At 38.0% G+C, this 18,205-nt stretch overlaps 1 protein-coding gene across 3 annotated transcripts in view; it reads left to right on the top strand.

Moving 5' to 3' along the window:
- KHDRBS2 (KH RNA binding domain containing, signal transduction associated 2) overlaps positions 1 to 18,205 on the top strand; it is a 789,727-nt gene that overhangs the window by 681,081 nt on the left and 90,441 nt on the right. For all 3 annotated transcript variants that reach the window (XR_002093266.2, XR_009463400.1, XM_006258261.4), the window contains exon 8: positions 12,963 to 13,021. Coding sequence is in view for 1 of the 3 variants with exons in the window: in XM_006258261.4 (XP_006258323.1) it covers positions 12,963 to 13,021 (59 nt within the window). In the remaining 2 variants the exon portion in view is untranslated. The remainder of the gene's footprint in view (positions 1 to 12,962; positions 13,022 to 18,205) is intronic.

The following is an 18,205-nucleotide window of genomic DNA, read 5'->3' as shown; positions in this document are numbered from 1 at the left end:
CACTACATAATATTAAAAAAGAAAGAAATTTAGCAGTAGCCATATCACATGGGGCTACTTTGTAGCTATATTAACAAAGATTCATTTTTATTTTTTAACAAAAATCTGTGTTCATCATTGTAATAATTGGGTGGATGCTGCAAAAATTAACACAAAAATCTTGTCAGTCTTAAGTCTGGCACCTTTATTCATGGATGAAATAGGTATTGCACTGCCTACTGGCTAAAATTAGCAAGAAGACAAGAATAGGAACTTGTGTCTTTCACCAAATCACTAAGGAGGACTCTGGCAGACTGCAAGAGGGAATAATGCTAGAACCAAGACTGACTCACTAATGGTTAAGTTGAATCCTAGGGAGTCTTGTTGAAACCAGGAGCCCTAACTCAAAGCTGTCCAACTTATGGGCAGGTAGGGGCTAAATGCCAAGTGAGCTGTAGACCTGGCCTTTCCTTACAGTATCCACAGCCCCTCCCTTGCCACACATGGAAGTGCACAACCCCTCATAGTTGGATGCACCTTCCAGGCAGCTGGCTCTTCCATTGCCTTATGCAATACAGCCCAGCTACACATCCAGCACAAGCAGCCTAGATCCCTCTCCTGCATGAGCTGTCTGGTCTGTCCCCCCATCCCGCCCTACCCCACCCCAGGAATAGGGGCAGGAAACAGAAGCTGGGAAGAGATAGGGAATCTGGAGACCCCAGCTGCCACTGCAGCAGGAGCAATGAGGGAAATAGCAGTCAGACAGGAGCCTATGGGCCACATGTTAACCCGTTGTGGGCCATATGCAACACACAGGTTCCCAGTTAGACAAACCTGTTTTAGCAAATCACATATATCATATCAGCAGGGACATTCCCAGAGATACCAAATCACAAGTTGTCCATGTCTTGTAGATACACCTAACATGATGATGATTATGATATGCAAAAGCCACAGTCCAGTACTAGCATCCCAATGGAGTTAAGTGCTCTACATACAGAACAGAAAAGTTGATCCCTGCCTCAAAGTTCAGAATCTAAATACCCAAAAAAGATTTGGAGCCTGAACTACAATAGAAGTTGAAGAGCCTAGTAAACTCTGAGCCAGTGCTCCTCTCTATGGTAACTGTATTGCCTCAGCATTTTCTACAGAAAGGAACACTGTTTGTGTCAGAAGCTATCTTTATCTGTGTGCACAACAAATTATGTACATTGATGTTTGAGAAGTTTTATATGGAAAAACAAACCTAGTATTTGTCTGCCAGATAGAAGTAAATCTCATACATATTCTACATTATGGGGGTTCTGGATAGCTAAATCTTAAAGCTAGAATTGCAGGCATCTTACTAAATATTAAAATTATACTATTCTTTCCTGAATGTCAACTGATTTAAAATAAATTCACAGATCCCCAGAGCCTGGCATACCCTTATTTTTATGGAGTATTATTCTGCAATTAGATCCCTTATGTTTGTGACCAACTATCCCATGATGCACTACCCTATATTAGTTACAGAATAAAGGAAGCAAGAGTATGAGTTTCTCCCCTAAATAAGAGACCAACAGGATTCTGAACAAGCTGTAATTTGCACAGATTTTTGCTTACTTAAATCCCCTGATGACACATAAGTAACCATTTTGCTTTTGTCTTATCTCTAAAAATTACTGTGTAGAATAATACAAAGATAAAGCACTGAAGATGAAAAGACTCTGTGGCTACAGAGATTTTTGGTAAATAAAGTATACTCTATAATTTTTTTCCATTGTACACTCTCCCTGTTTCAACCAGCATGCATTGTATTTATACTTTGCTGTATTTCATTTTGGCTTTGTGCTTATATCCACCTGTTCATAAATAAAGATTTTCCCGTATCTTATTTCCAAACCATTGAAATCAATCAAGTCAGCGAGCCTAAAAGATGACATTTTATGTATCTTCACTGCAATCCACTTACGGCATTCATCATCAGAAACTGTTTTCAAATGCCGCTTCTCATTTATTTGATTCAATGAGTAAAACTGAATCAAACTCAGTTGCCGTGAAGAAGAGAAAAGTTTTTCCTATAAATCATTTGAATCCTCTAGAATTCTTGGGATATGTTTTTCCCCTATATGTCTGACATCCTGTTAATTCAAATTTGGCCCATACTCTAGAGTGTTAAACATTACCTTCATCTCTTACCTGCAGCCTAAATGAAGAGAAACTGTAGGATTTTACACCATGCCAATGGAGAATTGTGTCTCTGCAGAATGCAACATTTTCTAGAAGGTTCCAAAGACCATGTTCAAAATACCATGCATTTGGGCAGGATAGGGAGAAAAAAGCACTGGCAGCCATTTTGGACGATAGCAGAGATTTGCTTTGTGACCTTAGGACCTGAATGATAGTTCACATCACTTTTACACTGGTGTTATGCAATTGGTCTACATCAGGGGTTGGCAAAATGCAGCCGGATGCAGCCCACCAGGCCACTCTATCCGGCCCATAGGGCCCCTAAGAAAGTTAGAAAATTAATATTTAGCTGCCCCTGGCTTCCTGTCATGCGGCCCTCGATGGCTTGCCAAAACTCAGTATAAGCGGCCCTCCGCCCAAAATAATTGCCCACTCCTGGTCTACATGATTAAGAATAGTATGAAATCAGAAATTAAAAAAAAATATCATGAGGTAAAAAAAGAACTGCTGTGATTATCTAGTCTAATTCAAGCTATATTACAGCTCAATGAATTTACCCAATTAATCCTGCAATGCGGAGAATTATTTTTCCTTGTTACAGACATGAACATTGTCAAAGCCCAGGTCTCCAAATGTGACACTGTCTGCCTCAGATTCCCTTCCTGAAAAACAGAGGGAAAATTAGAACTGAGTGGGTGCATCTATACGTGTGCTTCGCTGTGCAGGAGATTGATGTGCTGTGGTGTAAAGCAAATTATTAGACCACAGCAAACTAATTTTCACCTCTGTAGGTTAGTATTGTTGGGGACAACCAAACTATTTTACTTCAGCAAAAATAACTGTGCCTAAATGTATGGGTAAATGCTTACCCGAATGTACATTGCACCCAGTCAGCAGGGAGCCCTTGGCTGCCACCTATCCACAGGGTTCCACACACTGGTGTGTTTTTGTGCCCCAACCAGCCTCTCTGCCACCTGCCACCGCCTCTGAGAGCCCAGAGCTGACCCTCCAGACCCCCTGCCAGACCAGCTCAAACTGCTGTGGGCCTGAGCACAGCATGTGCACATGCGCCCTGGATGCCAGCAGTTTGAGCATCTTGACATGCCATTAATGGCACATGTAGATGAGCCCATTGAACTGAACTTTTTTCTTCTAATGACGTTGGCTTATTTATTTATTTCCTTAGCCCATGATCCTGTTGTGTTAAGTTTTGGGGAATTGCCAGACACTATGGCTTAATGCAAACCAAACTTTGAATTCATTTATATCCAGGGACAAGTAAATGTATACTCATGCAACCAGAACAGAATGATATTAAGGTCCATATTCTGTAAATGCGTTCGTAACTTTAAAAGTGTGAGTGATTCATTGATATTTTGTTTGTAAGAGAACTACCCATGCTAAACTTAAATTTATTAAATTTTATTGGGTTGACCTAACCAGCAAATCTGAACAATCATAATTAAACAAGCCAGCTAAATTGTTAATGCAGAGCAGAACTGTAGAGTAATTACTGGCCAAATTAAAAAAAAAAAATTGTTTGATGTGAGATGCAGCATTACATTTTCTGATGGGTGTTTATTCCTTTTTGTCATTACATTTGGCACTTTTGAAAATGACTGTGCCATTTTTAAAGAAATAATTAAAAATATTAAAAATGTCTCAAACTGTCACAACAAAAATATTTATAAACTTTTTTGATCCCTTCATTTTTATTTTGGCAAAATCCATTTGCTGAATTCTCTTCAATACAGCATACAGTCTTAGCTCCCCCAAAATGTATTTTGAATCAATTGATTTTTAATCAATAAACCATTTACCAAAAAGATTTGGCCTGACTCTCATACTGAGTGCTGTACTGAACATACGTGGAAATGTCTGATAAATTAACAATTTTGTAGTGCCTAACGCTATGGGAATTTGATCTTAACTGAAATCACTGGGTGCTACTGCTAAACAAATAATGATGAATAAAATAAATTTGAATAATAAATACACCTTATGAAATCATCCTCTGTTCAATATTCCATGAGCAGAGGAGGCGGAATTTGAATTTTCTCAGTAAATTATTCATTGTATATGAATCTTTCATCTCTAGTTATGATCCTTGTCTGGTGATCCTTTTGATAAAGGATGATTCCTGAATCTCCTGCCTCCAGCAAGAATTTTACAGGAACCACCTGCACTTCATAAAATGTTTTGGCCTGTGTTGTAGATGTAGGTTTTCCCACTGAAGACTACAGGTACCTCAGAGGCCTCAGAGTATTCTCCCAGCTGATTTATATATTTGTTGAAGTTAGCCTTTTTGGAAAACAAAAATGTTCAAAATATGTTTTCATTTTTTTCAGTTTTAGGCTTGTGGCTTTCAGGGTTTTTTTCTATTCACCCCACCACCTCCTTTTATATTTTTAAGTTTTTCAGTTCCCAAATGGAAATATAAACAAAAAGGGGGGTTATTGAGGAAGAAAAATGAACTCCTTAATATTTTTAAATTCATTTTCTATAAGAAGATCATAAAAATCATTTTTAAAAGCCTTGGAAAAAAATACTTGCTGGGTTCTATGCAAAGAAATCTTCATTATTTGTTAAATCTGCAAAACATTTTTTTCTCTGTATTTTTTTTTCTTCCCTAAAATATTAAAGGGAACTGGCTGTCCCAGAAAAGAGAATGAACAATGGAGAAATGAGCCTATAAAGGTTAAACCTAATCAGTTGTATTCCAAATCTTCAGGTGTAAGTGGGTGGAGATTGTGTGATATAACGATGTCTTCACTAAAATAACATTGCAAAGGACATAACTTTACCATCTCTAAAGATGTGCCTATATGAGATTCTTATTTATGGAGTCTGAGTAGATCATTGAATATCTCCATAGGCAATAAATCCCATACCCTCCACACTGATGCTCCGTTCTTAGAAAGAGTGACATAAACATAAACAATTCATTTGTGTGCTGCATGGTGGTGCAGGGAGTATTTCCATGCACCAAACTTGCACTCAGCACTGATGAATAAAGTTGAAGGTTTCTGAGGATGTTGTAAGGAACCAAACTCTTCTTCTGTATCAGTGAGTGATTTGTGTGGATGTGCCAAACTTTGGGAAATCCAGAAAAGATAAAAAGGTAGGAATTTGTTTGTACACTTCTTGGAGTTTTACATTGAACCTCAGTAAGAAGGTAAACTCTCAGGAGCCACAAGGATGAGTGTCAATACAGCATTTATTTATATATTAGAGGATGCTAGTACTTTTGGTTTTGGGAGTCAGATTGTTTTGGTAGACGGCTTTGAACAGAAAAGTGATGCTTTGATATCTTTGTAAATGAAACAACTTGAAGGGGAGAGAGAGAGAGAGAAGAAGAAGAAGAAGAAGCAACATTAGAGATGAAAGAGGAATTCATAGGAAGTCAGGGAACAGAAAATGGATGCCCACTCCCTAGCCAAGAAAGCCATCAAACCTGACACTATCTGAATTGGAACCATTGGACAGCTCCTTTAATTACTATGGTTGGGAAGTAAATGACTTACCTGTTCACAGCATCTCAGGTAGCTGAAGTTAGAGCATGGTCATGAAGTTCTTCTTTTGTTCAAAAGCTTTAAGAGTGAGGAAGATGTGCTGGATAATTAATGCTAAGAGTCATGAAAACCTGAATTGAGAATTTGACATGATCATATTTTCATAGAAACCAGATTATGGTATATTTTTTCCCTTATACACTTTTGTATAAAATGTTGAGTCCCTTGATGAAAGGTATTAGTAAGGGTGGGCATTGTCACATGTTACACTATGAGCCTACAAATGTTGATCATTGTTAGTGCTAGTTCAAGTTTGGAATAGTCACACTTTAGGCCAGCAGGGACCTGGAGGACTAAACTGTAAGGTGCTCTTCCCTACCTCCCCTCCCCCCCATTCTGGGCTTCCCCTCCCCTTGACCTCCCAGGGCTCCCCCAGTTTCCGCCTACCCCTGGGGCTCCCCTCTGTCCCTTGGGGTTCCAGCTGCCCTCCTCTCCCTGCCCCTTACCTGTGGCTGCCCATTAACCTTTCCCTGGCAGCCAGGGTCAACCCTTCCATGCCTACTCCTTTGGGACAGACAGTACGGGCAGCCACAAGTATGTGCAGGGAGAGAACGGGGAGAGGGGGGCAGTAAGTGGAGATATAGGGTGCTGGAAGGGTGTGGGGGAGAGCAGTGGGCCCAATCCAGGCCAGCAGGGGGGAGGGACAGGGGGCAGCTTACACTAAGGTGTAGCCTAGAGTGGTTATACCTTTGTGTAACATGAGCTGGGTAACACAGATCAGAGATAATCCTGTCCTGCAGTGGCATAACTTTCACCTCCTAACATGCTTAAAACTAATTTCAGGTGTTAATGAGCAGATAGTTGAAGTGTTAAGACCTCTAGGAACCACCTAAGGTTACTGTGTAACAAGGCCCTAAATCATAGGATTATTAATTTACTCTATGGGCTATCCGCTCAAGTTATACAACAGGATATAGTACATCTGAAGTAAAGGGAGCTATGGCATTTTTGCCCATTGAGTAACTACTTTACGCTAATAAACGTTATGTCTCCCTAGGGAAAAATTGTATTATGTTGTTCTATTTTCAGCAAAATATTGAAATATGATGGCTTCATATAACTGTGACAATTACCCAGCTGCTTCTCATTTTCAGTGTTAGAAGTTATGCTATCTCTGGGTGTTTACTTTGAAAGCACAGGAACCTCCATACATTTTACTATTTATTTAAAAGCCTAATTGTGAATTCCTAACTACGCATTGAAATTCCAGACTGAAAATATTGGAAAAGTGTCTGCCTATAACATGTGTCTTCTTGGACAGGACCTTATCTACTATACCATTAATTCATCCATCCCTGAAATGTAGACATCCAGTGGTAGAAAATGACAGCAGTTTATCATTGCACAGAAGTATTTCCCCAAAGTTTGCAAGAGGAAATGAAAAAGACTATATCCCATTGAAACTGTAACTACAAAAGACTAATCCAAATAAAACATGAGGTAGCTTACCTCCTTCTCCTGACCCACATGTGAAGAAATTCAGCAACAGGTCCTGAAGATCAGGGTCCTTATTAAAACTAATACAGAAAGAAAATAAAATCAGGAAAACCTGTCACTAAATGTAAGATATACTGAATACTTTTAAACAAAGAATGAAATACCAACTAAGCTCTCAAGTCAAGATAAAATCAATACAAGTTTCAGTTCAATAGACTCAATATTGGACTGGAATAAAATCATCAGCTAATTTAAATTGTTAGTAATTAATGCAAAACCATCACCTCCTATAAATGCTAAATAGGGATCTAAGTACGTGATTGTCCATTTGCTTATAAACTCCAACTTAAGTATTTCACACAACTCAATGGAATTTGTAACTTGAAACAAGTTAAATATTCTGAAGCCAACTAAAATCAAAGTATTATCTAATATCTAAACTTCCAGAACCAATTAAAAGCTTAATTTTGAAATTTCAATTCTTGCGTACTTTATAACCTTTTCAAAACCCCTGCAGAGTTCATACAAATCTTAACAGAAGACTCTGATGAGTCAAACTTCAGCACTGATAAAAATCTTCAGACTTCCTAACCCTCTTAAGGGCAGAATATGAAACACATTTTACTGAATACCTTTGAATATCTGTATTTTAAAGTAGCTTAAACTTTGAGAATTTTATTTTTGTACTTTCTCACTTCAGATATTACTGTTTTTCCTATACAGATGTATGCCTAAAACCATACTTTCATACATTTAGAAGATAAAAAGGCAGGTACATCTTCAGCTAACAAAAAGAAATGGAAAAAAATAGAAAAGGAAAATAAGATGATAAGTTTTCAGCTCTGAGCACAATATTATAGAATACATCCTGAAATGGTAATCATGGAGCTGGACAGTGATGTTGTAGGCACAGCACTTCTTCCTAGAGGTTTCCTTTATGTGTAATAAGGAAGTGGTAGAAGGCTGACATAATTTGTTGATGTGGTGATTTATTCTGATGTAATTAATCTCTGGGTTTGGGAATGTGTGTCTTCCTTCACATGTTGACTCAAAAGGGAAGATTTCTTGGCTTTATCCTTGGTTCTTTTGGTTTCTTCTCTCTGATTAATTGACCTTGCAGAACCACTTTCCAAAACCTTTTGACAAATTATCTGTATGGTTCTTTGGTACCAAACAGTTTGCTCCAATCAAGTTCAAACCAAGCCATCCTTAGCTAGTGCCAACTGGATAAAAATTGTCTTAAAACTAGCAGCATTAAAAATGGATGCTAACATGGCATTTTTCCTCTGAAAAGGTCACCAGCTGGTAGAAAGTTCAACCCAGTTCCTATAAAATATTTTGATTAAAAAAACATAACAGCCAGCTCTTATCATCAGCAACATTAAAATCAATTTAAGTATCATATGTCAACATGTCATCATTCTCCTTGTAAACAAAACAATTTAGTAACACTAGTACTTGGATGGTAGCTCATGAATCTATAACCTTGTCTTTGAAATTCTTCATTGTGCTAAACAAATATGATTGTAAAACCTCTGAAAGTTAACTTCATTAAAAAAAATAAAGTAATTAAAGTTTAAGATCTGTATACATTGGTTGCCACTGACAAGTAGCACCATTGAAGTTACGAGCAAAAGGTTAGCAAATCAAAACCACTGAGTTTTGGAAGTCCTGTGACTAAAATAAAGTGCAGTACTGTACTTGGAAAATTTTGGAGAAAGAAGTAAAAAATTGTTAATGAGCTAATCTTGTCTGTGTTATAAAATGTATTACTTCCTGCTTTCAGGTAGATGCATGTACTTAAGAAAATTACACCTCATGTTGCTTGCAAAGTAATGAATGCTAATAACAGATAATGGTGCCTTGTTTCCAATTAACATGAGCAAGAGAACCTGGTGTTTCTAGAACTCATGATCACTGTAGTTTCTAAATTATGTGAACTCTAAAATTAAATAACCAGGTTTTGTTTATGCTAAATTCATTACCTGATTGTTTATTGAAATCTTCTGTAGCTGATCATAATGTGAATGAAATATATTTATCTGTAGTTTAATACATTAAAAAACCCTAAGTATATAAAGCCACTTTCCACAGCACAGCTTTCTTAAATGTTATTTAGTGCTTGGAGCTTAATAAAATACTAGGCAATGTTTTTTTATAAACAAATGTGTGTAACAGATTGTAATGTATATTCAATGGATTTTGCAATAGAGTAGAATAATGAATGAGGAGTCTGTCACAAAAATTGTTAATGTTAAGAAATGAATTTCCTTCACTTACCTGCCATGCAAAACACAATCTAAATCTGCATTAGCATGACATTTTAAATACCATTTCAACTTAGATCTGTTGCAAAAAATATATTATATGGAGAGAAAGTCCTGGAAAGCTTGGATTCCAACCATTTATTTTCTATAGTGTTATGAATTAGGCTAGCAGTCCTGAACACTGTAACTTGCATCCAACTTACTGCCTATAAGACCATCCAACATTGTTTATGACCACAAAAAATTAAAAAGTTAAAACTTAGGTTGACGGGGAGAACAAAGCTGTTTACATAATATTATTTACTCATGTGTATTGTTTCTGGGCTAGCAAAGTTTGCTGGCATCTTCAGAAACCTTTCTTCTCACAAATTGTGTTCATAAACCTAAACTGTGTAGTATGCCACAAACTTCTCTACTTCTGGTAATGTAATACATCTTGCTTCTCTCTTTAATGATTAGTAAGTTAACATTTTGAATTCTGTTTGATAGCCATTCAAGTGTTACAGATTCTCAGTATTAGTGTTTATGATCATGTGATTTTTTTCTAACAGAATAAAATAATTGTAATACAGTAAAGTTTTCTAAACATTCCTGCAACCGTTACATTAGATTTGAGGCCAACACACAAGAGCTTAATCAGTGTCCACTGACATTCATAGGAGTTTTCCTGCTGATTTCAGCGGACTTTGGATTAGATTCCAGCATTGTATGAATTAGAGTCAGATTGTTTCGTATAATGTACCAGAGTGGAAAGAATTATTTAAGTTCATTTTTGGAAATCAGTTTGTTCCCTCCTAACTTCACTACTCCAATAATATCCAGTCCCAGGAACTGCAGTCAATAAGCCAAGTGCTTGCGTCACATTGTGTGTGTTTTTTTATATTGTTATCTCCCATATCTTAGTGATGTGTTGGGTGTCTTTTATGAGCATTTTATTAAGTGGCCAGTCAATCTGGTTAAATTAATATTTTAATCCCCACCCTGCCATTTCTCCATCTGTTATGTTTTTCCACTTAACTGTATGCCCAAATCACTGGAATCACAGTGAATTTTAAGTCATCCCTAGAATTTTAGCACTAGTAAGTTTGTTGAGTGTATTTTTATTAAAGTTTGCCTGAGTCTTTTAAGTAAAATAGACGCTCCGGTTACACTGTAAGGGCCTTATTACACCTTATGCTGAAAGCCATACAAATGTTAATTGGCCTAGTGTTGATAGGCTTGGTGGAGTAGTCACACCTTAAGGCGACAAACCATCTGACTTTCCTTCACCTCCACAGCTGTTACTTGCCCCTAGAGGCTTGGCCAGCAGAGGCAGGGCTAGGAGCTGGGGACAGGACCAGCTTGCTCCTGCAGGGCAGAGCAGGAGACACTGCAGCCACTGGCAGGTACCCTGCCCAGCCCAGCTGTATCCTGGCATCCCAGCTCACCCTGACTCTGGAGGGGTCACTGTATCCTGGCATGCTAGAGGACTTCAGCTTGGGTGGAATAGCTGTGGAGAATGGCCACAACTTAATGGGACAGGAGCAAAATTAGACAGATTAGATATATTCCTGTCCTGGAGTGGTGTACTTTAAAATGAATAACAAGTACTTTTAACCACTTAAAAGTTGTTAATGTGCAGCCAATCCAGGGGTTAAAAGTCCTAGAAGCCACCTAAAATTACTGTGTAACAAGACCCAAAGACAATGCTGTTCTGTAATTGTATTGCCTGAGCAGAGAAAACGCAGCAAAAAATCTTTGAATGAATTAATTTTATTTCAAGTTGTGTCCTTTGTGTCCACATTAACACATATATTATGGCATGACAGCACTGTCTCCATGCTGCACCGAGGAGTACCACCATGAAGGTTGTCCCATTCATTTATTCCCTCTCCACATGCATCACATCCCAGGCAAGGCAGCTGCCTTAGAGCTGTGCTGAGCACATGCCGATAGCCATGATCAAGGCAAGAGTAGAAAAGCATTGCTTGGAGCACAGTGCCACTCAAACACAGATAGTCTTCTCATTTCATGGAGTTGGCATACACAATAGAAGCAATAGGTGGATCATTAACATGCATAGGTGAGCATGATTAATGGCACTGTTCCCCAGTGCCAACCTTGAGAAAGTGTAAATAGACTCTTTATGAATTGATTTAATTTGCCCTAGATGCTTCTAAGGCCACATCAGTGTAGGATCTGAGCACCTGAAGAAACACTGGCTAAAACAGTGTATTTTCCAAAAATTTGAGACTTTATATGCACAGTGAATTTTTAATCGTAAGTATTTGTATTAGAAACCTGTGGTCCACTCAGTGGGGGAAGAGTCATGTACAATAGGGCCAAAATCAAAGCAGTTAGACTGTGAACTGTGAAATGCTTGCATTGAATTGCTGTTAGATAGACTGTACAACATGATTTGTTCTCAAACCACCAAATAGCTATATGTTACTACAAATTCAAGACACTCAAAATCTGACAGCTTCCCCAGCCTGTGTAACCCCTGCTCTCCCCCAGCAAAAAATGAAAATAAAAATGAAGAATGAGCCTGTTTTTGCTTAATTTGTAGAGGATGGAATGAATACAATTCATGAAGAAAAAAAGTTTGTGGTGGGTGGGGAAACCATGGGAGACTTATAAACTCTTTGGTTAGACCCTATAGGGTTATAGGTTGTAGCCATTGTGGTCTAAGGACATAGGCAGACAAAGTTTTTTGGGTAAATCTGATGTCTTTTATTAGACCAACTCAAATAGTTGGAAAAGTCCTTCTTTGCAAGCTTTTGGGTATAAATGCCCTTTGTCAGGTTGAGGAAGCATGTGCAGTTGGTGTGTGCGCTTTCATTTATGATGCTGTATGGTGCCATGTACAATGGGACAATGATCCTGACTTGGGGACTATTAAGTGCTAACTGAATACAAATTAAAAATAATTATGATGAATTTTACCACTTTTATTTGTACTGCATGTCTACTCTGCACAGGCATAAGTGATGGCACAAGACGTAAGGCTGTGGAGATTCAGGCTTCCAATTTCTAAGCAAAGCAAGAAGAGCATCTTTGCAGAAAGCATGACCAAAAAATCTTCTGTAAAAGCAACTACTTTATAGGCTTATTATGATAGGCAGCAATATTCTGGGGAAATAAAAATTAAAGTGAATATCAATATTAGAGAAATTTGGATAGTTAAAGTTAGTCAGGCTAAGAGGTATATGATTTGGTACTTTAATCCCAATGAATAGTGAAACAGATAAGTATATTTGACTTTGTTCATGAACATCACATTTTTATGTTTCATATTTAAGAAAAAGTTTTATTGTATAATTAGTAGATAAATGAAGATAACAAATAGGATATGCTGAACTAAAGCTTATATTTTCACTGATTCATTTTTCTTTGTAGTTTCACAGTCTGACTCTATTTCATAACTAGAGAGAGCTGGTCTGCTATGACAGCATGTAAAAGTGACACAATACATTTTGCTTTCATATACTGTTTAAGCTTTTGCACAGATCCTTTCTGATTATAGTAACATTGTTGTTATCTGAATCTGTTACAGTGTGCCTGAATATTATGACTATGGTCATGGAACAAGTGAAGACGCTTATGACAGCTACGGTAAGGCTTATTCTATCTTAAGTAAAAATGTGAAATCAAAAAAACAATCAGTCACTGACAACTCAAAAATTACATCTCTCTTCTTTTTTTCCTCTGCTTTCACAAAGGCCTACACTAAATTGATTTCTGTAATCCTAGGGTGAGATTTGATTTATGGAACTGGGGCAGAAAATTGGACAGATCAATTTTGATCAAAATTTCAAAAGCAATTAATCAGCGTCATATATCAGTTTTTAACAGCAACAGTGGGCATACTGATTAGTGCCTGAGTATATTTCACAATGTCAAATGTCAGTCATACTGATGTGATGACAATACTGTGCCTGTCCTGCTGTTATATACATTGCTTCAATCAGCAAGCATAACATAGTCATAAAGACTTCTTTATTATTGGAATGCCTGTACCAATAACTCTAATTAAAATGCATAGTTTAAAATACTTTATTGGAAATGCTATATATTTTTTTATATCCAGTAAGTCATATTTTGCCCAAAACTCACCAGCCACAGAAAATCTGAATATATCGCTGTACCCCACAGGTTTAAGGGAAATTAAGGGTAGCTCTGATAGATCACTGACTATGAGGATTACAAGCAAAGCTCAGCAAAAGACATATGAAGGGTGCTGCTGCCCCTTTAAACTCAAGCTTTGTTGAAGTACTGTGACTCAGAAGAGGCATTCACTTTTCATCTGCCCATGCTGTTCCACACGGGCCATTTAATTGGCCTGTTCTATATCTTTGAATGTGGTATTCAAAAATTGATTTGGATAGTGCACTGGAATCCTTCCCTGCTTACTTCTGTTAAATATTTGGCCATAGCTTTTACGCTTATTTGGCAGCTCTAATGAGCTGGTGTAAATCAGCACAGTTTAAATCAAATCGGTAGGGCCACGCTGACTGAATTGATCTATTATGTCAAATTATTATTTATAGACTATCATAGGTGTGCCTGGTACTTGCAAAGCACCAACAAGAAGAACTATTGAGACGGACACTAAATTAAAGTTATTAAGGCCACTAACCCTTAGGTTGCTACTTGAGAAACTATTTTAATTCATGCAGCTAGCAAATTTTAGTGTAATAATATGTTGCAGTTTCCTTAGTATTTTTACTGAAATCATGGTTACTTAATAAGAGATTATCAAAATAATTGAATTGCATAATTAGAAATAATTATTTTTTCTATATAATCAGTATTCCTGATGCATGTGCATAATCTAATGTTCAATCAAGCACATTTTCAGTGCTAAGCAAGTAATAATAAGAACGTATACATACGTGTGTGTTAGCTTCAGCTAGCCTTTATTTTGTTCCTTGTATTTATTGGCTATTATCATCTTCAATAAAAATAATGTTTCTTCCTTAAAATCATGCCAGAGGGGTTGGGTAAGACAGACTAATGACTGAATTTAGAAATGAGAACAAGGTAATCCTGAGTCCTTGTCTCTGACCCCAAATCCCTTTGTCAATTTTCTCAAATCATTTTAAGGAATATTACTCTGCCTCCATTCCCTCATCTCTAAAACTGGAATAATATAACTTGCCTTCCTAGCAAAAATAAACCTTCATTGTTCATTAATAATCTATACTGAACCATGCATTCTTAGGTCAAGCAGTTGGCTCAAAAATTGAACATATTTAGGTTTGGTGGGCACTTTTAGATGTGCTCCATGGGTGGGAGCAGCACTTTAACTAGAACAGCTCGGTTAATCAAGTCTTTTCCGATGCGCTGGAATTCCAGCACATCAGAGCAGCTTCCGCGCTCATGTATAAGCACCCTGTTTGCTCGAGTTAAAGTTCTTTGTTTATTATGGAGCTATATTCTGTCCAAACTATTTTCCTAATCTGAATTTTTTGTGTAACTTTTCAAATTATTGGTTCTGTTTTACTAATAATTTGGTATAAACTTAGATTAGAAAATATTTTCCAATGTTACGACTTTGTATCCTGAGACGGGAGACTTGTAGTCTATCTACTGATTCACACAGAATAGCATATCAACAAGGTTGTTTGTGCTTTGCTCTAGAGTGTTTGCACTCTTTTCCTGTTTCCTAAAGAACTCACTGTTGTAGTGGATTGTAGGCAGACAAGGTTATTTGGATAAATGTGATATTTTTTATTACACCAACTAAATAGTTGGAAAATTGTTCTTTTCAAGCTTTCCAGCACAAGCACTCTTCTTCAGGCACAGTGAGAGTTTGTCTTCTCTCTAGGGTGGAATAGAAGCTTAAGCCAATATGTAAAATGTAGGTCTGAGAAAATGCAAATGTGTTGCAGGGAAGATCAGAGAGGATAGGAGTTAATGGGTGTGAGACAAGTAGGTGGAGGGAAAACCAAAGAGGGGAATGTCAACAGGTGATAAAATGTAGCTGAGAAAATGTAAAGTGGTTACCTAGGGTTATGGTATGCCAGGCAGGTTATAATGTGCCATAAATCCAATGTCTATATTTAGTCCATGATTTTTTATATCCAGTAGATTTATGAAGTAAAGTTTGCAGGCTCATCTACAAAAGGTGTTTTGTAAAATCCCTTTGAGGATTAGAACAGAGATTGGAGAGACAGTAGTTGTCTTGTGACAATGTGCACCCACACAGTTAATTAGGTATTCTTGTCTTTGATAGATTTTCAGTGTGTGTTCATTCTCGTATGCAGTTCCTGTTTGGTTCCTCCTATGTAGTTTCTAACAGGGCATTCAGTATACTGGATGAGCTATATTACATTTCTGGAGGAGCAGATGTAAGTGTCACAACCCAAAGTTGTGATTTTTTGTTTTGTGTGTGCTTCGGCACTGCTAAATTATTTTCCCGCTAAATTGCAGCTTCTTTGCATGGTGGAGTTTTCTACTGCAGAAGAGAACCCTGGTGCAACGGAGAATTTCCCGCCAATTTGAAGCTTTCTTTGCATGGTGCATTTCTTTTTGCATCTAAGAAATGCTCGGTGCAAGGAGTTCCCGCCATTTGTATGAGAATTCGTGCCACATTATTGGCCAGTTCTAAAATATGCACACATGGCTGCTAGCGATTGGCTTGCTAGCCGTATAAAGAGCTTGGGTGGTTTCCACCCAAGTTGGAGAGAAATCAGTTGGAGAGAAATTGGAAAACTCCGAGGAGAACCCCCACAAGGGAGGACTCCACGAACACCAGGAGGAGGAGACTTCACGCTGTGTGAAGATCTCTAAGCGCTGCGGATCCTCACGGACCCAACGCATTTCTTAAAAGGCAACAGAGGCCTGAAACAAAAGAAATGAACCCACGGAGCTTCAACAACTCCGTTGGAGAGAGCGAATTACAGCCTCTGGCCTCTCCCTATCGCCGATAGATTCCTAGACGTATCCCTTCCTGCACGAGAAACTACCGAACCCACTGAGCTTCAACAACTCCGTGGGCAAGAATGAATTTGTCGTAGTCCTCTAATGAGGATTTAAGCGGAGCTGTACCTGGAAAACTGTCCAGCCTACACCACGACCATCTTTGGTGTAAGTAAACAATCTTTAAATCAACCACTACGCGTCCGTGACTAATTCTAGCTCGCCCCCGGTCTTCTCCGACCCCGCGTGCCCGGGCTGCTGGCCACGGCCCGCGTGCGCAAAGACGGGCCCGGATCGCTCCTGGCCCGCACAGTAAGATCCAGAAATGGCGATGATTCTATTGCGGGGTGTACTTACTGTGGGAGCAGTGGACATGTGTTGGCAGGTTTTACATTTCTTGTCCTGGCATGGTCTGGATCCATTCAGTGTGCTTTGAGGAAGTTTGCTTCTGGTGATGAGGTTGGCAAGGTATGGTGCCTGTGTTTAAAAGCTAGGATAAGTGGTTCTGAAACGATCTCTTTAAGAACTGGGTCTTATTTAGTATGAGTTGCAATTGTTTGAGGATTTTCTGTATAGGTTATAGGGAAGGATGGTATGTCATAACTAAAAGTGTCCAATTTGTGGAGATATTCTTTTTGTAGCAAATATTATTTGTTGCAGATATATTTTTGTAGCAAATATTATTTGTTGTAGATATATTATTTTACATTTATTTTATATTTATTATATTATTTGTAGCAAATATTATTTTGTTGCAGATATTATTTTCTGCAGCAATTCTTCATGTGGTATCCAGGTGGCTCTCTCAAAAGAGTGATCTATTTCTCTACAAAAGTGTCCTTGTTGAATCAAAAGCCCTTTTGAGATTTGTGAGGTGAATATCTTGGGTGTTCTTCTCGGTGCAAGTTGGTGGTATCAGAGGGCTTTGCTGTATATCACAGCTTTCTTGGTGTGTTCCGGGTGATTGCTGGTTCTGTGCAGATATGTATGTTAATCCATGGGTTTCTTGTATATGGTGGTTTGTATTTAACCATTCTGGATATTGACTCTAGTGTCTAAAAATGAAATGTTGGTATTGGAGTATTCCAGAAATAGTCTGATGGAGGGGTGATGACTGTAGTAATTTTAGTGTAAACTCTGTTAATATTCTGTGGGCATTTGCACCAGCTTAAATTTACTGAGCAGTAAGTAAGGATTGGGCCAACATCTACATGTGCAGGCGTTAAAGCACATTAACGCAGTGTGTGGACTGACTTGGGACTAAAGTCAGTCCAAAGTCAGTCCACACACACTGTTACTGCACAGAAAGGAGTCTACATGCGTGTCACTGTGCAGTAACTAATCAGTCATACATTTGATACCTGCATGATGCAGGTATCAAATTTAGTATCAAATGTACACTTAAGTTGGTGTAAGTCTCAATATTTACTATGCAGTACAGGCGTGCACATGTAGAAGTGTGCCCATACTGTGCAGTAATTTTGGTTACTGTGCAGTAAATGTGCATATAGATGTGCCCTGTGTGCATATTTTTTATCATCATACTTTGAGGCAGACAGGCAAGCTCTTTTATGTATCTCCTCCCTCCCCACACAGTCTGGCTCTACCTATTCTCTATGTACTCTAATTTTTACTCTAATACACATCTATTGCCCATTTCATTTCAGTTTACGTAATCTGACATAAAGTTCATTTAACACTGCAGCAGTTCAAGCTTGTCCTTGTTTCTCACCATCCTACAGAATTCAGGACTATCTTTCTCTTCCCCTACTTTGTAACTTGTAGTAATTTCCTAATTTCTTGTAGTTTCCCAAACATACCCACTCCCAACTGTCTCTTCAGCCAATTTCTCTACAACATTTGTATAAGACCCTT

The sequence above is a fragment of the Alligator mississippiensis genome, chromosome 1 (assembly GCF_030867095.1).
Source record: "Alligator mississippiensis isolate rAllMis1 chromosome 1, rAllMis1, whole genome shotgun sequence".
Lineage (NCBI taxonomy): Eukaryota > Metazoa > Chordata > Crocodylia > Alligatoridae > Alligator > Alligator mississippiensis.
Note: the sequence above shows the minus strand (reverse complement) of the source record. Positions and strands in the feature narration are given on the sequence as shown.